The sequence below is a fragment of the Stenella coeruleoalba genome (genome assembly GCF_951394435.1).
Source record: "Stenella coeruleoalba genome assembly, chromosome: X".
Classification (NCBI taxonomy): domain Eukaryota; kingdom Metazoa; phylum Chordata; class Mammalia; order Artiodactyla; family Delphinidae; genus Stenella; species Stenella coeruleoalba.
In genome coordinates, this window is record NC_137152.1 from 17,165,549 (window position 1) to 17,189,175 (window position 23,627).

At 40.7% G+C, this 23,627-nt stretch overlaps 1 protein-coding gene and 1 long non-coding RNA gene across 4 annotated transcripts in view; one reads left to right on the forward strand and one right to left on the reverse strand.

The window, feature by feature from the left end:
- LOC307180336 overlaps positions 1 to 4,606 on the reverse strand; it is a 253,751-nt gene extending 249,145 nt beyond the window's left edge. For all 3 annotated transcript variants that reach the window (XR_013825722.1, XR_013825723.1, XR_013825724.1), the window contains exons 1-2: positions 4,474 to 4,606; positions 2,795 to 2,858 (exon numbers count right to left, since the gene is read on the reverse strand). This is a non-coding gene — a long non-coding RNA (uncharacterized lncRNA). The remainder of the gene's footprint in view (positions 1 to 2,794; positions 2,859 to 4,473) is intronic.
- A 161-nt stretch (positions 4,607 to 4,767) lies between these two features.
- On the forward strand, positions 4,768 to 23,065 carry PRDX4 (peroxiredoxin 4). The gene is made up of 7 exons (XM_079909882.1): positions 4,768 to 5,127; positions 9,350 to 9,467; positions 12,267 to 12,383; positions 14,884 to 15,006; positions 18,349 to 18,479; positions 19,498 to 19,532; positions 22,652 to 23,065. The coding sequence occupies exons 1-7, from the start codon at positions 4,884 to 4,886 to the stop codon at positions 22,700 to 22,702; spliced, it is 819 nt and encodes a 272-aa protein (XP_079766008.1). The 5' UTR covers positions 4,768 to 4,883; the 3' UTR covers positions 22,703 to 23,065.
- Positions 23,066 to 23,627: the final 562 nt, after the last annotated feature.

Sequence of the window (23,627 nt, forward strand, 5' to 3'; positions counted from 1 at the left end):
TCTAAAAAAGATAAAAAAGTACTGATGAACCTAGTTGCACGGCAGCAATAAAGATGTAGACATAGAGAATGGACTTGAGGACAGAGGGTGGGAGGGGGAAGCTGGGGTGAAGTGATAGTAGCATCGATATATATGCACTACCAAATGTAAAATAGCTACTGGGAAGCAGCAGCATAGCACAGGGAGATCGGCTCAGTGCTTTGCAATGACCTAGAGGGGTGGGATAAGGAGGGTGGGAGGGAGGCTCAAGAGGGAGGGGATATGGGGACATGTGTATGCATATGGCTGATTCACTTTGGTGTACAACAGAAACTAACACAGTATTGTGAAGCAATTATACTCCAATAAAGATCCATTTAAAAAATAAAAAAGTTTAAAAATTAAAAAAATTTTTTAATTAAATAAATACGTGCTACAGTACCACATGGTGTGGAACCGTGGCTACAGGGCCCACTATAGGACTTGAGTATTCCTGGATTTTGGCATTTGGGGGCGGGTCCTGGAACCAACCCCCCACAGATACTGAGGGACGATTGTATTTGTTTTGAAATTTTGCAGGTTAACTCTTTTTTTTTCACGGTACGCAGGCCTCTCACTGTTGTGGCCTCTCCTGTTGCGGAGCACAGGTTCGGGACGCGCAGTCTCAGTGGCCATGGCTCACGGGCACAGCCGCTCCGCGGCATGTGGGATCTTCCCGGACCGGGGCACGAACCCGTGTCCCCTGCATCAGCAGGCGGACTCTCAACCACTGTGCCACCAGGGAAGCCCCAGGTTAACTCCTAATTTGACGTGCATTTAAAGAGATGCTTTCAGACTTTCAGACTTCCCAGTGGTCCAGTGGTTAAGACTCTGCACTCCCAGTGCAAGGGGCACGAGTTCGTTCCCTGGTCGGGGAAATAAGATCCCGCATGCCGCAGCCAAAAAAAATAAATAAATGAAAATAAATAAAGAGATTTAAAAAATGGTTAAAATAGTAAGTTTGATGTTATGTATATTTTATCACAAGAAAGAAAAAGGAATGAAGTACCAATACATGCTACAAGAGAGATGAACCCTGAAAACATTATACTTAAGTAAAAGAAGCCAGACATGATAGGACATATGTTATATGATTCTATTTATATGAAATGTCCAAAATAGGCAAATCTATACGACAAAAAATAGATTAGTCACAGCCAGGGGCTGGGGGAAAGGAGGAATTAACCGCTAACAGAAATGAGGTTTCTTTTTTGGGGTGATGGAAATGTTCTGGAATTAGATAGTGGTAAGCACAAAGCACAACACTGTGACAATACTAACAACCACTGAATTTATTATATATTTTTAAATGATAAATGACGTGTTCTGTGAATTTTATCTCAAAAAAACTTTTTGGACAATAAGTCTTCCAGCAGAATGAGTAATGTAAATAAAGACAGATACTATCTTTTTTCTGACCTTGAGTCAGAAGTCACAAAGCATTCCTCCCATCATATGCATTAGAAGTGAGTCCCTAAGTCTGGCCCACACTCCAAGTTAGCATTCACACTTATATCATGAAACTCATATCATTTCAGTCTCACAACATGGGGAAGGTATTAATGACTCCCATCTGCAGATGAAACTAAGGCTCAGAGAAGTTAAATTAACTTCCCCAGGCCATAAGGCCAATAGGTGGCAGAGCTCGGATTGGAACCTAGAAACAGCAGAGTCCACAACTTGCGCTCTTAACCTCTATCAGCGGTGGTTCTTAACCAGACACATCATTTGTGAAACCACAGATGCTTGAGACCGCCTCCACCCTGCCCCGCAAACATCACTTAAATCATCATTTCTGGGGCTTGGTCCATACACTCGAATGTTTTTAAGCTCCTCACGTGTTTCTGTATACACAGAACCACCTCCCCATGTCTGATGGTTTTGTGTTATTAATATGGGCAGCTGACTCCAGCTGGACGGTGAGTGTCTTGGGGGAAGGGCCCTGCCCCGAGCCTCCCTGTGACTGCCACTGTGAAAGCACAATGTCTACCCGCGGGAGGCAGGCACACGGGGAATATCACTGGACATAAGGATTCAGAGCAACTGCCACCCAGAATGTCAGCGGCCAAGGGATCCCAGCGAGGAGTGCAGTTTGTGCCTGGGAGCTTCACTGGGGCCCATCTGCTGGGCAGCCCTTGCTGCCAACTGGGGCACCTCAGCTCAGCCCAGGGCAGAGGTGTCGGGAAAGAACACTCTCCCCGAGTTTCCTCTCCCAGTTCCTAAACTAAGAGACCCAGCTCAGGGCCTAGAATTCACTGAGGCTTTGTGGCTGCTTGTCCAATGATCAACATGGATCACCGAAGACGGCCTCGGGGTACAGGCCTGAGCCGAATCCCTGGGACTGAGTCCTGAATCCCCTGGGCCCCATTCCCCTTCCACTTAGAACTGGAGGCCAGAGAAGGAGAAGAAGGGGAGGTGCGAGGGCCACCTCACCCGAGGACTCCTAGCTACAGGACCATGGAAAGTGAAGAATTGACAGACAATGCTATGGGTAAGGACGTGCTTCCCCCACCCCCTGCCTGACCCCTCAGCAAAAGAGAGGTGGCTTCCTCCTTTGCCCACAGGAAACAGAGATCAGGAAACAAAAAGCAGAGCATGTAATGGGCAGGACTGGGCTGAGCGATGAGTTTGTAAAGGGCAGGTTTCCTATCTGCCTCAAAGGGTTGCCACAAAGAATAAGGATATAATATGTGAAAACAACCTGAAACTATGACAGGCTATCAGGAACATTAGGTGTTATTTACAAAATCAAGTGTTTACAATAGCAAATGCTCACCTTGTGCCAGGTGCTTTGGGAAACAAAGATGAATTCGACATCGATTTTGACCCCAAGGAGCAGACTGTGTAATAGAGGAAAGAAACTGTTAGGATGGCTTCTGTGGGATTCAGAAAGATGACAAGCGCTCACAGGAAAATAGAAGGGACCCTGGGGGCATAAAGGCTGCCGATGGCTTCCGTCTTTCTGGTGTGTGTTGTATTTCTCCCCTCAGTTCTCATCTGCCATCTTAGCAAATGGGTGAGTGATGGGCTAATTGTCAGAAGATGGAATATCACGCCTGGGAGAAAGGGTTTTGTGGGAACTTATCAAGTCTTGATTTAAAAAAAATAATACACATCTTGAGACAGCCTGAAGTCACCAAACTGTGACTTTCCTGCCTGAGCTTCTTTCCCTTTGGAAGACAATAAATGGTCTCAAGATATTGCTTTTCAGGTTAGACTTTTCTTCTCTAAGTCTTCCCAGTACTTAAAAGGACTACAACCAGTCATGGCACCGTTCGCCAAGCTCACTGCAGGAAAAGGAGAATAAGTATCTGTTAAAGTATAAAATGCAAGCCATTCAGAGGCAGAAGGGTTACTTTCAGGTTTGGGGGGAGGGGGTGGTTTGGGGGGGATGGTGTGCGGTAGTGAGGCTCTGTAAGAGAAGGGGGCGCGGAAGGATGAGAGGGTCTAAAACAGTACTGCGACTGCACGACCAGTCACTGGCAATGGCGGGAAGCCTATCGCAGCAATGGCGGGAGACCAGTCTCTGGCGAAGTTATGTGGAAGAGATGAGCCTGGAAGAATGAGGAGGCCCTAAAACATTGCTGAGGGTGAAGGCGAAGAGGGGCGGGAGCACGAGACCTGTCGCCATCGATGTCACAAAATGCTATACTGAGGTAGGCGTCGCTGGGCATCCTAGGCCTGCCCCCAGGTCACAGACGCAAACGCCTGTGGGGTGGAGAGTCTCGGGAGAGACGGAGGCTGGAGCCAAGGGCCTTCGGGCCACAAGCCCATCAAACTCTTCCGGGTCCTATAATGGGCAGACCTAGGGTGAGGGATGAGTTTGGAAAGGGTTGTCACAAGGAGTAAGCATAAAACATGTGAAAGCAACTTGAAACTATGACTGGCTGTCGGGAACATTAGGTGTTATTTTCAAAATCAAGGGCTTACAAGGGCAGGCGCTAACCTTGCGCTAAGTGACTTGGGAAACAAAGATGAATTCCACATTGATTTTGACCCCAGGGAGCTGACGGCCTAGAGGAAACAAAAACTGTTGGATGGCTTTCGTGGGGTTCAGAAAGATGACAAGAGCTCACAGGAAGACAGAAGGGACCCTGGGGGCATAAAGGCTGCTGAAGACCCCTGTAAAGTGATGGGGTAATTATCTGAAGATGGAACTATACTGTGCTGGAACAAAGTTTGGTTTTCTGGGAACTTTTCAAGTGTTTAAAAAAAAAAAGACACCTTTAAGACAGGCTTAAGTCACAAAACTGCCTGTTTGCCTTGCCTGCTAAAGGAGAGTAAATGGTTAGGCCTTTCTTCTCCAAATTCTCCCAAGACTTGGGCTGCAACTAAGGGCGGGGATGGGGGGGCGGGGAGTCATGGCGCTGTTCACACAGACCACTTCAAGGAAGAAACAAGTACTGTTAGAAGTATAAAGTGAAAGCTGTTCAGAGGCAGAAAAGTTCGTCTCACTTTTTTGCGGGGATGGTGTGCGGTGAAGAGGCTTTGTGGAAGAGATGACGTGAAAGGACGTCTAGCCCAGCGCAAGGGCGGGAGGACAGGAGTCACGGACGATGCCACACTCCGCAGAGTTAGGCTATGCTCCCAGCGTTGGCCCGCCCCAGGGCGCATGCGCAAACGCCTGCAGGAGCGGAGCAGGCGGGGCTGACGCCCACGTGGCGGGGCGGGGCGGGGTGGGGGTGGGGGAGCCCGGGAAGCGAGGGACACGGGGAGCGGGGAGGGGCCGGGGGAGTGAGGAGGCGGGGCAGCTTTCTCTCGGCCGCGCTTCGGCTCTCGCGGGCGTCCGGCGCGGGATTGTAACCGCCTGGCGGCGGGAGAAGTAGCTCTCGAGCCAAGGGACGTGCGACTACCCTCGCGTGGTCATGGAGGCGCGGAGGCCGCCGATACGCGCGACGAGTTCGGCCCCTGGCCGGAGCCGAAAGCTTCTGCTGCTGCCGCTGCTGCTGTTCCTGCTGCCGGCCAAAGCTCTGCGGGGCTTGGAGGTGGAGGAGAGGCCCCGAACCCGCGAAGAGGAGTGCCACTTCTACGCGGGTGGACAAGTGTACCCGGGGGAGGCGTCCCGGGTTTCGGTCGCCGACCACTCCCTGCACCTCAGCAAAGCCAAGAGTAGGTGGTGCCCCGCCAAGGCGGGGTGACCGGTGGCAGAGGGAGGCGGGAGGTGGGGAGGGCCAGGAGACACGTGTACCCTGGTTACGGTGGCTACCCGGGGGCCTGGCTTGGGCGGCACCCCCTGGGCTGCCTTCGGTCCCAGGGAGAGCCTGGCTCTCTCCTTGGGGGGTGGGGGGGATGGAAGGGGGTGCGAGGTGGGAAGAAAGGGATGGGTTCCACTAATCAGATTTTGGAAGAAGTAGTGGTTACCCCCGAAGCCACAGATGAGGGAAAGAGGATGGCACTGGTCCGGGGCTTGCAGGCGACGAGGATGTTGTGCAAACTGAAACACTTCCTCAGACATCGCAAAGAGCCTGCAGCACGTCGCGTCTGTTCTGCGATTTCGGGGAAGAATGCATTGATAAGTTGAATAATGATTCACAGACAGTTTGATTAAACAGAAAAGTGGCTAGACAAAATGCTCAGGAGGGCAAACGTTTCATTTTTCTTTTTTCTTTGATTGTTGTTGCATCTTATAAAGAAGACTATTAAAAGCCACCTTCCCAAAGACCTGTGTAGTTAATGGGTATCCTTTGTGTTTCTCAGAAATGAGGAACTTGTTACAGGGTGTACTTTGGAGGCTCTTTGTACGGAAATGGGAAAAGGGAGGTTAGAAGTAATGCATTTGGGTTGATGATAAACCTCGTGGCAAATTTGTGTCCTGCCAATTTGGCTTTTGATTATTTGCATTTCTGTCCAGTGTACACAACTAATGGCCACTTTCAGGAAGGACACATCAGACTAAGTAGATACTGAGAAAGTTGTGGCCTGCTGCATCTGGATGTTAAGATTAGCCCCAAAAAAGTGGCTAGGGGCTAAAGGATAAAGACTGTCCCTTACTCGCTTTTTTTTTTTTTTTTTGCGGTACGCGGGCCTCTCCCCGTTGTGGCCTCTCCCGCTCCGGAGCACAGGCTCCGGACGCGCAGGCTCAGCGGCCACGGCTCACGGGCCCAGCTGCTCCGCGGCACGTGGGATCCTCCGGGACCGGGGCACAAACCCGCGTCCCCTGCATCGGCAGGCGGACTCCCACCACCGCGCCACCAGGGAAGCCCCCTTACTCGCTTTTAAGCAACTTGCTTTTCCTACTGACCATTTGGCATTCTGAAGATGTGTATTTGGCTTTTGTGGTACAGTTACAGAATGCTCCTTGCCCAGGTTCAGTGAAAAAAAGTAGTGCTTCACAATTATGAATCCCCAGTGTTAAATTGCATGTTGTTATGGCTTAGGATGGAGTGGGAGTGATAAATGAGAAAAACTGTTTCGCCTCCTTAAACATCTGCAGTTCTTTCCTACTGAAAGTTATCTTTAGATTTTTGTTTTTAAAAAAGCTAGTGTTGCACTTCTAAAATCGTATTTCCAAGTCCCATTGGTTTTACTTGCCTCGGAAGATATTTTGAAATATGTCAGCCAGTTAAGTGTTTACTGGCATTACATATATTTTTCATAACAAATCCCATCCAAGTCTGCACACGGAAGCAAAAAATAGTAATAATAGATTTCCCTCTACCAGCAAACCTTTTCAAGTTTTAGGTATTTGCTATATTTCTCTCATGTGTAGGCTCATCTAGAATTAAAATTACAAGGACTTTTCACTCATAAAATGGAATGTTATGGCATTATTAAGTTCAGACTTTCAAATAATTTTTAGTAACATGAAAAACTTCATGATCTACTGCTCCCTTTTTTAAAAAGTGGGGCACAGGGCTTCCCTGGTGGTGCAGCGATTGAGAGTCCGCCTGCCGATGCAGGGGACACGGGTTCGTGCCCCGGTCCGGGAAGATCCCACATGCCACGGAGCGGCTGGGCCCGTGAGCCATGGCCGCTGAGCCTGCGCGTCCGGAGCGTGTGCTCCGCAACGGGAGAGGCCACGACAGTGAGAGGCCCGCGTACCGGGAAAAAAAAAAAAAAGTGGGGCACAACGTGATCCAAACTTATGTGTTTAAAAAAGACTGGAAGGAAAGACATCAAAATGTTAACAGTAGTTAAATTATGGGGGTTATGGGGAGAGGGGATTTATTCTTCTTTATACTGCTCTGCATTTGCTTTATTAATTATATGATTTATATTCGGGACAATTTTTGTTTGTTTTTTAGTACATGCAAGGGTTTGCTTTGGGAATTCCATTTATAGATCTTAGCATACTGCATTCTTTTTGCTCTATAAACTGATGAGAGTTTTTTTTTGAACTAACACTGCAGTTCTTAAATCAAGAACCCAAAATTTCCCAAGAAAAAAAAAAAAAAAGCAAGCAAGCAAACCATATCCAGGATATGAGGGCCTGCCTTTCCACCACCTTGCCAACATTGTGTTATCATTTAACAAATCTTACCCAATTTGCTAAGCCAGATAATAACAATAAAGTATTCTATCAGTGTTTAAAAAAGAAAAAAGAACCCAAAATCAAGATTTTCAGAACAGAATTTTTCAGTTTTATTGGTTTTCCCAATATGCTAAAATCATTAAGGACTATCATTGTAACACATTTTTTAAAATTATAGTTAATTTATTATAGAAGATTTATTTTATTTGATTTTATTTATTTGGCCACGCCACACCACAGGGCGTGTGGGATCTTAGTTCCCCGACTAGGGAGTCTTAACCACCGGACCACCAGGGAAGTCCCTGTAACACATTGTTACAATTATAAACTCACACTTGAGTAGCATTTTAAGTAATGTATATAAAGCATATATAGTTCTGTATCCTTCTGCTATCTAATTCTCCCTCCTAGCCTTTACCAAATCATACCAAGATATTTCTGGCTCAAGATAAGGAATCACGTGTTACATATTTTTTTGGGGGGGAGGTTGTTTTTTACTCCATTTTACTAAAAATATGTTTTCAACTACAGTAAAATGAAAGCAAGCAATCCTCTGGTATTTCCTGAAATACATCCTTAGGAAAATAACCTCTTTGGATCTAGAAACTTGGCCTCTTTATAAATTACCTTGCAAAATAGAAAATATTTCTCAGTGGTGAAATAAAAGATTATTCTTATAAATCTAAAAACAAAAAATAAAAAACAAAACAAAAGTCAGCTGAACTCTACAGTGTGCTTAGTGACATAGTCTATTTACATTGTGATGCAACTCCTTATCTGGGCAGGGACTGCTAGCCAACAGATCATGCCCCACCAGGCGTCTGCAGGCTACTCTTTGAGTAGCACTGTACATATGGGGTAGGAATAAACACCTAGCACTTCAGTTTAAGCAGGGTTCAAGCTAGACTCAGAGAACATGAACGTTTGTGTGAAATGTTCAGGGTATTTTTAATCCCTTCTTGCAATCAAGCAAAAAACTAGTTTCTATTCTGTATACACAACAAATAAGGCACATAGTAGAAGGTGGGGGTGATTTTAAAACTCAGGATCCTTGCCCACTTTAGGAAGTTTGCCACCTGAATAGAGAGAAAATCTAATGCCAAAAAAACCTACTTATACTTAGGCATTAATGATAAAGGCCCAATAAATGATCTGTGTAGACCACAAGAGCTCATACGTGCAGCTGGGGGAAAAAGCTCTGAGGCGATCTGCCAAAGCATCAAGGTAGAGGGAAAATGTAAGCAGGTCTTTTTTTTTTTAACATCTTTATTGGAGTATAATTGCTTTACAATGGTGTGCTAGTTTCCGCTTTACAACAAAGTGACTCAGTTATACATATACACATGTTCCCATATCTCTTCCCTCTTGCGTCTCCCTCCCTCCCACCCCTCCAGGCGGTCACAAAGCACCGAGCTGATCTCCCTGTGCTATGCGGCTGCTTCCCACTAGCTAATCTATTTTACGTTTGGTAGTGTATATGTCCAAGCCTCTCTCTCACTTCATCCCAGCTCACCCTTCCTCCTCCCCATATCCTCAAGTCCATTCTCTAGTAGGTCTGTGTCTTTATTCCTGTCTTACCCCTAGGTTCTTCATGACTTTTTTTTCTTAAATTCCATATATATGTGTTAGCATACGGTATTTGTCTTTCTCTTTCTGACTTACTTCACTCTGTAGGACAGACTCTAGGTCTATCCACCTCATTACAAATAGCTCAATTTCGGTTCTTTTTATGGCTGAGTAATATTCCATTGTATATATGTGCCACATCTTTATCCATTCATCCGATGATGGGCACTTAGGTTGTTTCCATCTCTGGGCTATTGTAAATAGAAAAGAACATCATATATTTTTCTTTCTTAGTTTCCAAGCCAGCACCTTATTGGGAAGGAACAGCTGTGATAAATGGAGAATTTAAGGAGCTGAAGTTAACTGATTATCGTGGGAAATACCTGGTTTTTTTCTTCTACCCTCTTGATTTGTAAGTAATACATGTACATAGCAGCTAGTAAAACCTCAGTCATTATCAGTCATTATTCAACAACATCAAATAGTTAGAAATTATTTTATTTAGCACTTGTTCTTAAAGGGAAAATTGAGATGAGTTTTTTCAAGAAGGTAACATCTTGAATATATTTCAGAATCATAAACCATTGATCCCAGTACTTATATCTACATGATTGTGTTATCAAAATGTAATCATTAGAGGAAAGCCACATTTATATTCATTAAGCTATACTTACTAAGGCAAGAAAATGGACTGAGAATATTTTAGAAAGCATTTAATTGCAAGACTTATGCCACAAATCTGTTTCTCTGTTAACTTGAATGTTTATATGCCTTTTTCTCTGGTGATGCCATTTAACTATGGTTTTACTATTTTTATTCTTTGCTACATCTGTTGCTTTTCTGTGATTTGAACATTTTCCTGAAAATACTGGATATGCTTAAGGAATAATACCTATTAATATAAATTATGGTTATGGGGGTAGTTCTCTTACTTTAACTCTGGCAGTGAGCACTTTTGTAGATAGAAAGTTGACTCAAAGTAAATACTCTTGGAACTTTAGTCACATTGAGGATTTAACTTTGAGTGTTTTTCAAATTCCATGAAAGCGAAAAGATGCCAAAGAGAGTTATCCCAACTTTTATCTTTTTTGTTTGAATATATTTTTTGGTTACAAAAGTAAATAGAAGATTCTTCTGTCTTTGCCACTGTATATTAAGGTCGTTTTTACATGAGGAGTAATCTAGAACTAAGTAAATGTATTTTAAACTTGCAGGGAGTATATACTTAAGCTCATATCTTTAGGTTGTCTCTAGGCCAGAGGTCAGCAAAGTTTTTCTGTACAGGGCCAGATAGTAAATATTTCGGTCTCGAAGTGATCTTCATTGCAACTACTCAATTTTGCCTTTGAAGCACAAAACAGTCATAGACAATACTGAATGAGTATTGTGCTCCGTTGAAAGTTTATTTACAAAAAATAAGATAGGCCAGATTTGGACTGTGAACTGAAGTTTGCTGACCCCTACTCTAAATCCAAATCGAATTCTCATAAAAATTTGTACATTGAGGCTAAAACAAATCATGAATCTGCATAATATGTAATATTTTAAATTAGTAAGAACTTGCTTCTTTCTAATCAACTTGTACTATGGCTTGACTAGCTAAAATGTATTATATAACTTAACTTCAAATAGAAACCAGAAGTAGAAATTTTAATATATATAAAATGATAGGCCTTCTAAATTCATGCTGTAAAACTGAAAAGCAACACATATATTAAATATATTTGATGCTAAACCTGAATTTTGAAATTAGTGTAACATAGACAAATATGCTGTTTCTCCAGTGTTATTTAAAACTCCATAATGAATAAGATATATCTAATTAGAGCATGATGTTAGCAGTGGTCTTCTGGGGCAAGGAGCTGAGAGAGCTTCTTTCTGTTGTTTCTGTGTAATGCCTGCCGGACTGGGCCTGGTTAGAGAAGGAAGAATCCTGGGACATTTGCCACAGTCTGCAAGGAGGAAAGTCAGAATTCTACCAAGATTCTGCAGAATTTCAGTTTTCTGCCTAAACTTTAAGTTGGGCCAGTGTGTCTCTAGGTAGCATTTCTTGGAATAATAGGAAAGAGGGCAGGGGCCGATCATTCCTACCTTTTGGAAAATATTAAAAATACATTCATAGGCCAGGTTTCCAGGGACATAAGCTGGATTAGAATTGTCTGCTTGCATATGGCAGTCCTCCACTCGAACAACTGAAACATTTGAAAAGCCTGTATTGGGCTGTGGTAGGAACTTGTCCTGTAAGTCTGTTTTTCAAACTTTCTTGACGATGACACATGGTAGGAAATACATTTTTCATTGCCGCCCAATACACTTATACATACAAGGTAATATTTAGTCTGTATGCACCGGTATAGTCATGCTCCTTAAAATACTGAACAACTTCCATACCAACGCCCTCCCCAAGTTGCCCCTCCCACCTAGTCCCTTTCAGAAACCTCCAGAGAGAGCTAAAGCCAACCTTGAGTTAAGGTGGTTAAATATTTTTAATATCACTCCTGAATACACACATATATATGCACTTATATATAAATATATATGCTTTATAACTTACCCTTACTGTGTGTGATATATGTGTGATCATACTTTCTATTTCACTTTTTTAAAATGTTGGTTGGAACTCAATAAATTGGCTTAAGGAGTCCCTATCACTGCTTGAAAAATACTACCCTAAGGTAATATTCTCTAAATGTGCCCTTCTGACAACAGGACTGGGAGACGAGGTAGTAAGTAGAAGAGGACCTTATCAAGAAAGGGAGGGGGGTGAGAGAGTATTTCCTCATCTCCAAAATAGAGATAGATGCATCTAGCTCATAGGGTTGGCATAGGAAGGTTAAAAAAAAATAGTGGAACAATGTAAAATTTGTATTGATCCTTTGAAAGCTATAAAGCACTATATAAAGTATTATTGAATAAAAGCTAATAAAATGGGGGATGCTGCCATAAGGGAGAAGAGAACATTGGTTGACCACTGATCCATTAAGTTATAAAAGTAAAGTTTATCAAGATGTAATTGGGAACTCTGTACTTTTTAAATTAAATAAGATTTGATCAAATAACCATTTTTTTAGACTACTCCCATCTTGAGAAGCTTCATATATAAAATTGTTCTTAATGTGTGTTTTTATATACTAAAGGTGTTTATAAAAACAAAATCATTTGAAACTAAGTATATGTGTATTCTGAGAATAATTTTTTTTTTAACTTTCAGCACTTTTGTGTGTCCAACTGAAATCATCGCCTTTGGTGACAGAATTGAGGAATTCAGATCGATAAACACTGAAGTGGTAGCATGCTCTGTTGATTCACAGTTTACCCATTTGGCCTGGTCAGTATCTTAAACTTAATATTTGTAGGGAAAAAAATGGACATACTCTTAAATTATGGGCAGACAACTCTTAACATGACAGGAATATAGAGGAGCTCCAGTGGCACAGTCAGTTAGTGCATGGTACTTGTGTGACGGGAATATAGTTATTTATCAGACAGTTCAGGAATAAATTTATCTGAGAGCTGCTAGTTCAACGAAGGTACAGTAAAAATGCTTAAGGATTTTATAGGACATTTCAAATTTGGGGAAAAAAAGTTAAATTCAAAAGATGTAATATCCATAGCAAAAACCACTGAATTGTATGATTACTTTATTATCATAAATTGGGTAACCTTAATCTGGAGAAATAAAATCTAAAATACTATGTCTCTCTGTTACCCAGTTGTCTAGTATTAAGTCAAACTCAAAATAGCTTTTATCATTACTTTTTAAGAAGCAATGATTTTTTAAATTAATGCTTTAAATAATTTTTAAAAATTCATTAAACATGAAAAGATGCTCTGCCTAATTAATTGCAGAGAATTTACAATAAAATGACAAGAGATGACATTTTTTTCCTCTGTCTGGCCAAGAGTTCAAATATTTAAGAATTTCATCCAATGTTGATAAAGGTGTGAAGAAATGGTACTTACACAAACACAGTTGATTCAGCATTTCTGGAGAGCAGTTAGGCAACATGTTTCAAACATTGAAATGTTCATGTTGATGTGAGTTTTGTTTTATAAATTTATTTATTTTTGGCTGCGTTGGGTCTTCGTTGCTGAGCACGGGCTTTCTCTAGTTGCAGCAAGCGGGGGCTACTCTTTGTTGTGGTACACAGGCTTCTCACTGCGGTGGCATCTTTTGTTGCGGAGCATGGGCTGTAGGCTCGCGGGCTTTAGCACGCAGGCTCAGTAGCTGTGGCTCATGGGCTCTAGAGCTCAGGCTCAGTAGTTGTGGAGCACGGGCTTAGTTGCTCTGTGGCATGTGGGATCTTCCCGGACCAGGGCTCGAACCCATGTCCCCTGCATTGGCAGGCGGATTCTTAGCCACTGCGCCACCAGGGAAGTCCCTAATGTGAGTTTTTAATAGCATCCATAATTTTGTTCACAAAATTTTTGCACAATAAAGATTGTGCAGAATTATTTTGCTTTTAAAATTTAACATTCAATTCGTTAAAGTAACAAAGTCAAAACAGGTTTTTCTCCATTTACAATTATGTATATAAATATATATACATGAATATATTTGTATATATAACTGTAAATGTATATAAATTATAATTGTAAATTATACATATACACATATATGTATTTGCGTATATGTAAGTAAAAGTTTAATAGGTTCAGGAGCTACAATTTTAATTTAATTTACATTTCCTTAAGTAATTGATTCTCTTAAGTATTTTAAGATGCAGTTATATATTTAATATATTTAAGCATCTGTTTTCAGACAAACTTTCCCAAGAACTTAATTCTTGCAAATCTAATAAATAAACAGGTGTGTCTTAAGTCCTTTTAAAATGTTTCTTTACTAGTTATAAACTAAAATTTCAGATTACACATTCTGAATTGGAATCATAAAGTGAATCTGTTATTTTAACATGCCAAATCTCTTAAACATTATAATTTAGTATACAAATATATAGATTATTTCTTAATATAAAAATATTAAAACTATGGTTTGAATTTGCTTCATCATTTCTATAGTAATTCTAAATCTTTGCAGGATTAAAACACAAATCCACTAAGGAGAAAGTTATGTCATCCCAAATAATTTGGGATTGCTTTCCCAAGGAATTTTGGGGGATACATTCTCAGCTGGATAGGTTTCATATCAACCAGAGATTTCTACTTGGATGTCAGAACTGGGGCTGCCAACATCTGGAGCCACAGTTCCCTGTTTCCTAACGGCTACGTCAGTGTCCTACCATGAGCTCCCCAACCCACATCCTCCAGTTTCAAGTTGCAGAATACTTAAATCTGAAGACTGATGAGTCTGAGATTACAGCTAACTTCCTTGCTGCTTCAAGTGGACTTGGCATTTCTTGTCTCTCAGAATATTAAAATGCCATCCAGTTGTATCGTGCTTATCTCACAAGGCTTTGTCTTGCAATCACAATTCTAAGGTTATGCTTATGACAGTGCATATCCTTTGATCCATAATTCCACTTCTAGGAATTAATCAGACAAGTATACAAAGTTGAGAATTATCAGGATTTTCCAGCAGTGTTTATAAAAGCAAAAAAAAATGGAATCAGTTTAAATGACTGTCAGTAGAGATTAGTAACATATATTATGTCTGTACATTAAAAATGTGATGTATATCTCCATATTTAGTGTTTAAAGGATATGAATATATTGTTAAGGGGAGGGAGAGGCAAGAAAAATAGAATGTATATTAGCCTGTCTTTGTTAGAGAATGTGTGTGTTGTGTGTTTGTGTGCATGTGCAAAGAAAGAGTGCTGTTTTAATATATGCCATTTACTTAACCCTGAAAGGTAAATTTTCTGTTACAGGATTAATACCCCTCGAAGACAAGGAGGACTTGGGCTGATAAGCATTCCACTTCTTTCAGATTTGAACCATCAGATCTCAAAGGACTATGGCGTATATCTGGAAGACTCGGGCCACACTCTTAGGTACCTTTCAGTGGTTTTACATTATGACAAATATGAATATATTTGTAATCCTCCTTGAAATGGAGTTAGAAGATACAAGGTTTGATCAAGAAATATTTGCTCTGTTTGCAAAAATGTTGTAGATACCGTTAAAAATAATTGGTAAGTGCCCAACTTAAGCTATGTGAGTGTCACAGACTGTTAGAGCCAGAAGATTATTTAGAGGTCTTTGACCAACCCTGTCATTTTACATAAAAAACAGATTCAGAGTTCCATGGACTTAGCCAAAGTTACTACAGTTAATTGCAGAGCCCAGACATGAACCCAGGTCCCCAAATGGTTTGTCCATTTCTTTCTCCTCTTTTCCAAACTGACTCTAGTGATGGTTTTTCTAAATACAAGTATCATAGTATTTATTTAACAAACCTGTGTCTTTGGAGTAGGAAAAATTAAGGAAATATTTTACCCAACAACCCTCATTGAGTTACTTGAGTTAATAAATACTGATAGAATTCTTTGAAAAAAAGGGCAACTTCAGCTTGAAACAGTTTTAATTTTCTTATATATTGTTGATTTGCTTTGCAGTGCTAAGTTTTTTTAATGTTTTATGTGAAGGTGTCAGTATTTTATAATCCTGTGGGTTTCATATAACAGCTTTATTGAGATATAATTCACGTACCATACAACTCACCCATTTAAAGCATACAATTCAGTGGTTTTTAGCATATTCACAGAGTTGTGCAACCATCACCACAATCAATTTCAGAACATTTTCATTGCTCCAAAAAGAAATCCCATCCCCATTAGCAGTCACTCCCCGTTTCACCCAGTCCCCCTCCCCGAGCCCTACACAACCACTCATCTACTTTATGTCTTTCGAGTTGCCTATTCTGGACATTTCATAGAAATGGAATCCTACAGTATCTGCTCTTTTATGACTAGCCTCTTTCACTTAGCACAATGTTTTCAAAAAAGGTTCATCCATATTGTATCATGTGTCACTACCAAGTTCCTTTCTCTTTTTTTTTTTTTTTTTTTTTTTGGTACTTGCCAAGTCTGTAATGGTTTCTGCCTAGAGTTTATTACTAAGTTAACTCCCGAAGAGTAAATATGCCACTAAAAAGATTGAGACACTTTTAAAATTTAGAATTATTTGAACATTAACCAAGTAAAATTATCTAATATTAGCTATTTTATGTGATTTGAACCAAGTTTGTTTTTTTAATTTTTAATTTTCATCAAAGTAATATATGCACATAGTTTTTAAAAGTCACGTTTTCTTAAACAGTCCTCTCCTTACTCTTAGCCCTGCTTCATGGAGGAAGCTACTTTCAGCCCTTTAGCTACTGCTTGCATTATTTGACTCCATATTTCTAAATAGTATCTTATATAATACATCTCCTGGATATATCAATTTTGCTATTATTTTTCATGGTAAATAGGACTTTATCTTTCTTACATCATCCCCAAATTAATTTTCCCAGTATAATGTGTCACAATTTTGGATTAAGTCAATATTCAGTGTTTATATAAATATTATTCACTGCTAAGCTTTTAACTGTAGTGTGCTGAAGATTACCTTCCCCTGTGGCAGATATTTTTATTTTCTTGTAGCTAATAAACTACTTCATTTCTTTCATTCCCTTAGTTTTCTATATATCCATCACTAATTATTCCTAAATTCCACACCTGGATTGTAACCCCTCTAAGTACTGCATTTTTCCTCTGTCAGTTTTTTTCCTCCATCCTCCTGCTTCCAGTCAGACTGAAGGCTCGCTAGGCCTGCTACATAGCTGTTGTCCTAGCACTTTATGCACCAGCATCCTGGGACGTTCCTTCACCTCTTCTCTATTAGATACCCAATTTTCTGGCTCCCATGCCTGCCTGCCTTCTTTATGTAATCCTTTGTTACGGTGAAGCACATCCTCATAGCTTCCTAATACAAGGTCATTGGAAGGTAAAATGCTTGAGGGCCTTCTGTGTCTGAAAATGTTTTTATTCTGCTCTCATGCTTGATTAATAATGTGGCTGGGTGTAGAATTCTACATGGAAAGGCATTTTCCTGTGGACATTTGAAAGCATTGCCCTGATACCTTTAGCTTCTGGGGCTGTTATTGAGATGTCTGTTGCCATTTTAATTTCATACTTTTTGTAAGAATGACCTGTCTCTGTTCTGTGGAAGAGACATATATACATATTACACCAAGTATGGCAAATGCCTTAGTCTCATAGTCTACCAAAGAAGCAGTTCACACAATCAGAACAGAAAACAGAAGCTACAATTTGCTACCAAAGAAAAGGCAGATTTGTTTTTGTGTGGTGTGTGTTGGTATGATGTGCCTTACAGAGGCAAGGTCAAAATTTCCCATCAGGGTCACTTACTTTAGAACAGACTTGATCACCTTTGATGAGAATTTTCAACTGTAAAAGTAGTACATGAAAGGATACCCATATGAGTAGTAATTAACAATGTTGCCTGAGTTTGGCCAAGTTGATCTGGTCTAAGGAGATTGAGCCCTAGTTAGTTCAGACGTTAAGTTGCTCATTCAAAAAAGGTGTTGTAGAATGAGGAGGAACACTTCAGTAATGTTTAACATGATTATGGAATAAGATTTCATGTAATAGATATGTAATGCCATGTATTTCTACTAAATATATATATATCATCATTATTTTAATACTTGTACACAAGCAATTAGCCCTAGTACCCGAGATCCTTTTCTAATCCAAAGTAAGTATTGGGTTGAAATCCATATTGACTGAAATAAATAGATAGTAAAATCGTTTGACAATTTTTATCTCTAGTATACTTTAACTCTTAAAGTGCCACCCCGATCTCAATAGCAGGTCTTTTAGGTCGAACTATCTCATTATTCCCCAGGCCTTAGTAGTGAATCACATATAGAAAGATTCAGAAGGAAAGGCAACTTCATATTGGTGACTTTATCTTTTTCCACCACTGAAAAAGGAAATACAAAGACATTCTAAACAGCCAGTGATAAGAAACATGGATCACTCCTTCACCCAAAGGAAGGCTTTGCTAGGTAGTTCAATCATTTCATTTACAGTACAATCCCAAACCTAGTACACGTCAAGATTCAACTGATAATACTACAGTACATTTCATAGACAAAAACAAATTATTAAAGCTACCGTTTAACAGTGATAATCCCAAAATATACAGTAGATAAGTGTGGGTATGGGGGTGTGTGCATGTGCATACCAGTCAAGTAGGTAAATAGTGAGTTTTTGGTTCTGTATAACATCCTTCTGTGTGAGCGGTACAGGGATTCATGTTAACTAATATTTTTCTTCTTGACTGAGAACAAATGTCCTCACCTTTACCATTCTTATGTTTTACAGAGGTCTCTTCATTATTGATGACAAAGGAATCCTAAGACAGATTACTCTGAATGACCTTCCTGTGGGTAGATCTGTGGATGAGACACTGCGTTTGGTTCAAGCATTCCAGTACACCGACAAACATGGAGAAGGTGCCCTTCCCTTCTAACCATCATAGCCTCTTGATTTTTTAGTTTGAGCGATACTAGCATAATTAGTTTGGTTTCTTATCTTACAAGTAATTTTCATGGTTCCAAAGTCTTCTGATTGTTTTCAGATTATTAGGTCTTTTAAGCAGATCAAATTATAATTTAAAGTGCTTTTAACAAAATATCACTAATATTTTCTACTTACTGAATACGATGGACAAAATATTATTTTCATAGTCCTTTTGGTTAAGCTCAGAGAAGTTTCTGCTACTGTAATTTTTCAAATTATGTTTCTATAAACTTAAAATGCACCAGCCAATCTGGCAGTATCTAGTAACGTAGGTTTTATTTGCATGTTTACATTATTTGATTTAGCTTTTTTTCCTCAAAGTAATTCAGAAATCCTTAAGGTTATTCAGTATCACACTGGTAGCCTGTCATTTCATCCTTTCACTTCAAGTTTTTGTAGTAGCCAAATGGAAGAGGTCAGATCTTCTTAAAATAGAACACATGTTATATATTCCTTTCAAACGTGTAACTCAGTGCCTGAGTCAGGGTGCACTCTAAATCAAGGGGAAATCCTACCTTCCAAATAATGTTAAAGTCTTTTTTGACAAACAGTGAACCATGGCATCAGTACAAAATACTGCAGGACATAGCAGATAAGCTTAAGGGAATGTACATTCAAGGAATTTTTGCTGTACCAAGACCTTTCAGTTTACCAGATTCCCAAACTTTCCAGCTGTATTAGAGGAACACTCAATTTGGTTTCTTCTATTGTAAATGTAACTAAACATAATTGACAAAAGTGAAAATAGATTAGCTGCCTGCTGATAAGCTCCATGACTAAAATTTCTGGCTGCAAGCCAGTAAGCTAACAGAAGTCAGCTGTCCTGTAGCAATGTTCTCATTAATATAGGCTCTATTTTCAGTTTCATTTGGAAAAAGAAAACACAAGAGCTGCTAAAGAGAACTGAACTCAGTTTTTAAACTGTCTTTTGCCAATTTTTGTTTCTTTCAGTCTGCCCTGCAGGATGGAAACCTGGTAGTGAAACAGTAAGTCAAATTGATTTTTCTGTTAAGAGGATGGCTGGGGCAAAAAAAAAAAACAAAAAAGCCAACCCTAGGATAATCTTTCCTTGTAAAAGAACTCCCTTGATTTTGTAAATGAAGTAAACATTGCTAGGCAGAACTCATAAGACTACAGACATTCTTTGGACTGTACGGAGAGTAGCTGCAACTGGGAAAGCAGAATATGGGGCCTGACGCTGTGAATTTTAAAGCCAAGTATACAGAGAAAGATACCATTAAAAAAGAGGAGGGGGACAGTGGAGACGTGGTAGAATCAATTCAGGGCAAAGAAGACAGTCACAAGCAAAACCTTCAGTGTATATTAAAAGCTTTTAAGAAAATCTGGCTTACTGGGGGCAGACACCAAAAACAATGGGAACTACGAACCTGCAGCCTGTGAAAAGGAGACCCCAAACACATTAAGTTAAGCAAAATGAGAAGACAGAGAAACACACAGCAGATGAAGGAGCAAGGTAAAAACCCACCAGACCAAACAAATGAAGAGGAAATAGGCAGTCTACCTGAGAAAGAATTCAGAGTAATGATAGTAAAGATGATCCAAAATCTTGGAAATCGAATGGAGAAAATACAAGAAACGTTTAACAAGGACCTAGAAGAACTAAAGAGCAAACAAACAATGATGAGCAACACAATAAATGAAATTAAAAATTCTCTAGAAGGAAGCAATAGCAGAATAACTGAGGCAGGAGAACAGATAAGTGACCTGGAAGATAAAAGCGTGGAAATAACTACTGCAGAGCAGAAGAAAGAATGAAAAGAATTGAGGACAGTCTCAGAGACTTCTGGGACAACATTAAACACACCAACATTTGAATTATAGGGGTCCCAGAAGAAGAGGAGGAAAAGAAAGGGTCTGAGAAAATATTTGAAGAGATTATAGTTGAAAACAATCAGATTAATTAACAAATCCATCATCTCACAGTTAGCCTTTTTTGTGTGGGGTGAGAAGGCTTAAGATCTACTCTTCTAGCAAATTTCAGGTATACCAACAGTATTAACTATAGTCAACCGTGCTGTGCATCAGCTCCCCAGAACTTATTCATCCTAAAACTGAAGGCTTATACCCTTTGACCAGCGTCTCCCCATTTCCCCCAGCCCCAGCCCCTGGCAACCACCATTCTACTCTGTTTTTATGGGCATTCATTCAACAGACATTCCTTGAGCACCTGCTATATGGCAACTATTCGAACTTGGATGATAGCCAGATGATACTTACTAGTGAACACCATAGCCAATGTCCCATCCCTCAGAGTTACGTTCTAATTTCAGTTGTGGCCAATGCTTTTAGAAACAGGTTGATGGGAGTTGGTGAGACAGTGCCTGGGATGGGGATAAAGTGGTCAGGAAAGACTTTTCAGATGATATTTGAGCTGAAACGTGAGTGAAGAAAGGGAGCCAGTCGTGCATGGAGCCGTGCAGAAAGAGCATCAGGGGCAGAGGCCCTGAGGCCGGTAGCGGCTCAGCGTGGCGGGGGAGCAGAAAGGGTTGGCGCGGGCAGAACGCTGAGCTGTGGGAATGGGAGAGGACGCCAGTGTCCCAGTGCACGGAGGGTTGGAGTCCCATGAATTGACTGAGCAATGTGGAGTCCCTCGTGACCACAGGGAGGGCAGCAGGTGGTTTGAGGATAGGGAAAGAAGGAAAGAAAACAGCTGGAGAGGGGGGTATAGGATCAGAAAAGGTTTGGTGGTGGCGTTTCTTTGGAGACAGATGAATTTTTCATCTCTATTGCACAGGCCTCCTGATTTGTCTCCCCGACCTCAGTTTCTCTCCTCTCCAACACATGTCATTCTGCAGACCGGAACCTCTTAGTGGCTCTGCAGTACAAAGTCCTCATGCTCGGGCACAGCCTTCAAGCTTCTGCATTCTCTCGTTTCACTGCCTCTCCCTGGTCATCATCCCATGATTCACACACGCACACACACATGCACACATGCTATGCTCCCACCAAATCACGGGACTCATCTTTCCCCAAACTAAGCCCTACTCTGTCACGCTTTTGTGCCTTTGCTCAGGTCTTTCTTTCTGTAGCCTGGAGTACCTCTCTCCCCTTCCCTAAATTCCCCAAATTCTTCTTTCAAGACCAACTTAAATGCTACTTCCACTCTGAGGCCTTCCCTGATGCCATCTCAGCCTCTGTTGAGTCACAGAGCCTGTGTCCTAGTTTTGTGTGTTGCATCAAAAGCAGTTATGTACACGTACGTCTTCCCCATGTGCTTGTACGAGCCTCCAAGGCGGGGACTTGGGTGGTCACCACTGGATCCCCCACTGTGCAGCATAGTGTCGGCACCCGGTTGTTATGCCATAAGTACTCTTGAACTGAATTGGAATGCAGAGAGGCTATATATTGGCAAAGACAGAATACTCCTGGAGTGATGCCTGAAATTAGGTAACATTTATTTTATGCTGAAGAAAATGCATATAGAACTATCATAAGCTGATTACAATAAAGTACAAGGTTATTTTTTTAAATAGGGATAAATGTACTTTACCTGTAACTAGCAAGTAACAGTTAATGTGAGAAATTAGAAACCTAGGAGGTTTCTAAGGCTGTAACGCTCTAGGAGGGAACACTTTTTCTTTCAGAGTATTTGTCCATTCACTAAATAGGTACTCGCGTTGTTTTTAGAGTACTTCTTTTACTTTGCGGTTTGAGATTAAAAGGTTACAGTTCTGGACCTCCAAGCAATCCATTTGAACCCACTGCCCCCTTTTCAGGTTGTAGCATACCATCACTTCATCAGCAGATAATTTTAAAAATACATTAACATCTGTAGCCATGCTCTCTTAACATGTTTGATTTTACACCATACCTGAAGATGCCATGAAAGCCTGGTGGCTTTCATGAGAAGAGCTGTAAGTAAATTTGAGGTGCTTGAGTACAGATGTTAATTTACTAGCAAATTATCTGCCTTCAGGGAGAGCTGAGATTAGCAGGACAAATCCGGTTTTTCCTAAATATATATGATATAATTTGGTACACAAAATAATCTTTATCTTTAGTCAAGAGATACGCAACTAATGTCAGACTACTGTTGATATACTTTGGCTTTTAAAATGAATAATTTGCTTTTTTTCTTTAACAGATAATCCCAGATCCAGCCGGAAAGTTGAAGTATTTTGATAAACTGAACTGAAAAATACTTCCTCAGGTCATGATGTTTGAAACTTCTCAGTAAAGTTCACTGTTTTGTTACCACATTGTGTTGCAGTAGTAATTTCTTGAATAATATAAAAATCCATGTCAGGGTCCAAAGATATTTAGTGTTTGGTAGACACTGATGCCAAAAGGTAGGCAGTTATTCTCTATCTTTCCAAAATACAAAAATGTCAGACTGACTCCAACTCGTAACAAGAGTAATAACTAACATTTATGGAGTACATGCCATCTACCAGGCATTGTGTTAGGAGGTTACGTGTATTATTTCACTTAATTCTCACAGGAACTCTGAATTCTTTATTTTACAGATAAGGAAACAGCTAGCTAGCAAAGGTAGACTCAGTCTTTGAACCCAGACAGGCTAATTTCTAGTTTCGGGGCTGTTACCACTCCACTGTGGCTCACCTCTCTGTACCTTTGAGGGTGGCAGGAAAGAATAGGTTGTGAGCACAGTCACCTTCTATAGAGTCTGGTAGGGACGGTGAACCCCAGACTCTCTGTATACAACATAAAGCCCCTTGGTTACTCCTTTTTTCTAAATTTACATTTACAGCTTGTACTAAATTTATAAGTAACAACTTACATGTTTATATTAACAATGGGAGTTCCTTGGTGGCCTGGTGTTTAGGATTCCGGGCTTTCACTGCCATGGCCCGGGTTCAGTCCCTGGTCGGGGAACTAAGATCCTGCAAGCCACGTGGTGCGGCCAAAAAAAAAAAAAAAAAAGGTATTTAGTTTAACAGAAGTGGAATCCCTAAGTATATGTAGCCAGCTGTTCACAAATGACCACATATACAGCTGAAGTCCAGTGGTACTTCGTCACCCCAGTATGGCAATGGCTTTACTATGGTTATATACATGCCATGTAGTTTAAGGGAACTGGGGCCCGAGAGCATCTGCCT

Excerpts from the sequence above, each read along its gene's own strand:
- PRDX4 (XM_079909882.1), top strand. The coding sequence starts at position 4,884 with ATGGAGGCGCGGAGGCCGCCGATACGCGCGACGAGTTCGGCCCCTGGC. Across the intron at positions 9,468-12,266 it reads TTCTTCTACCCTCTTGATTT|CACTTTTGTGTGTCCAACTG; the intron begins GTAAGTAATACA and ends TTTAACTTTCAG. Across the intron at positions 19,533-22,651 it reads GGAAACCTGGTAGTGAAACA|ATAATCCCAGATCCAGCCGG; the intron begins GTAAGTCAAATT and ends TTTCTTTAACAG.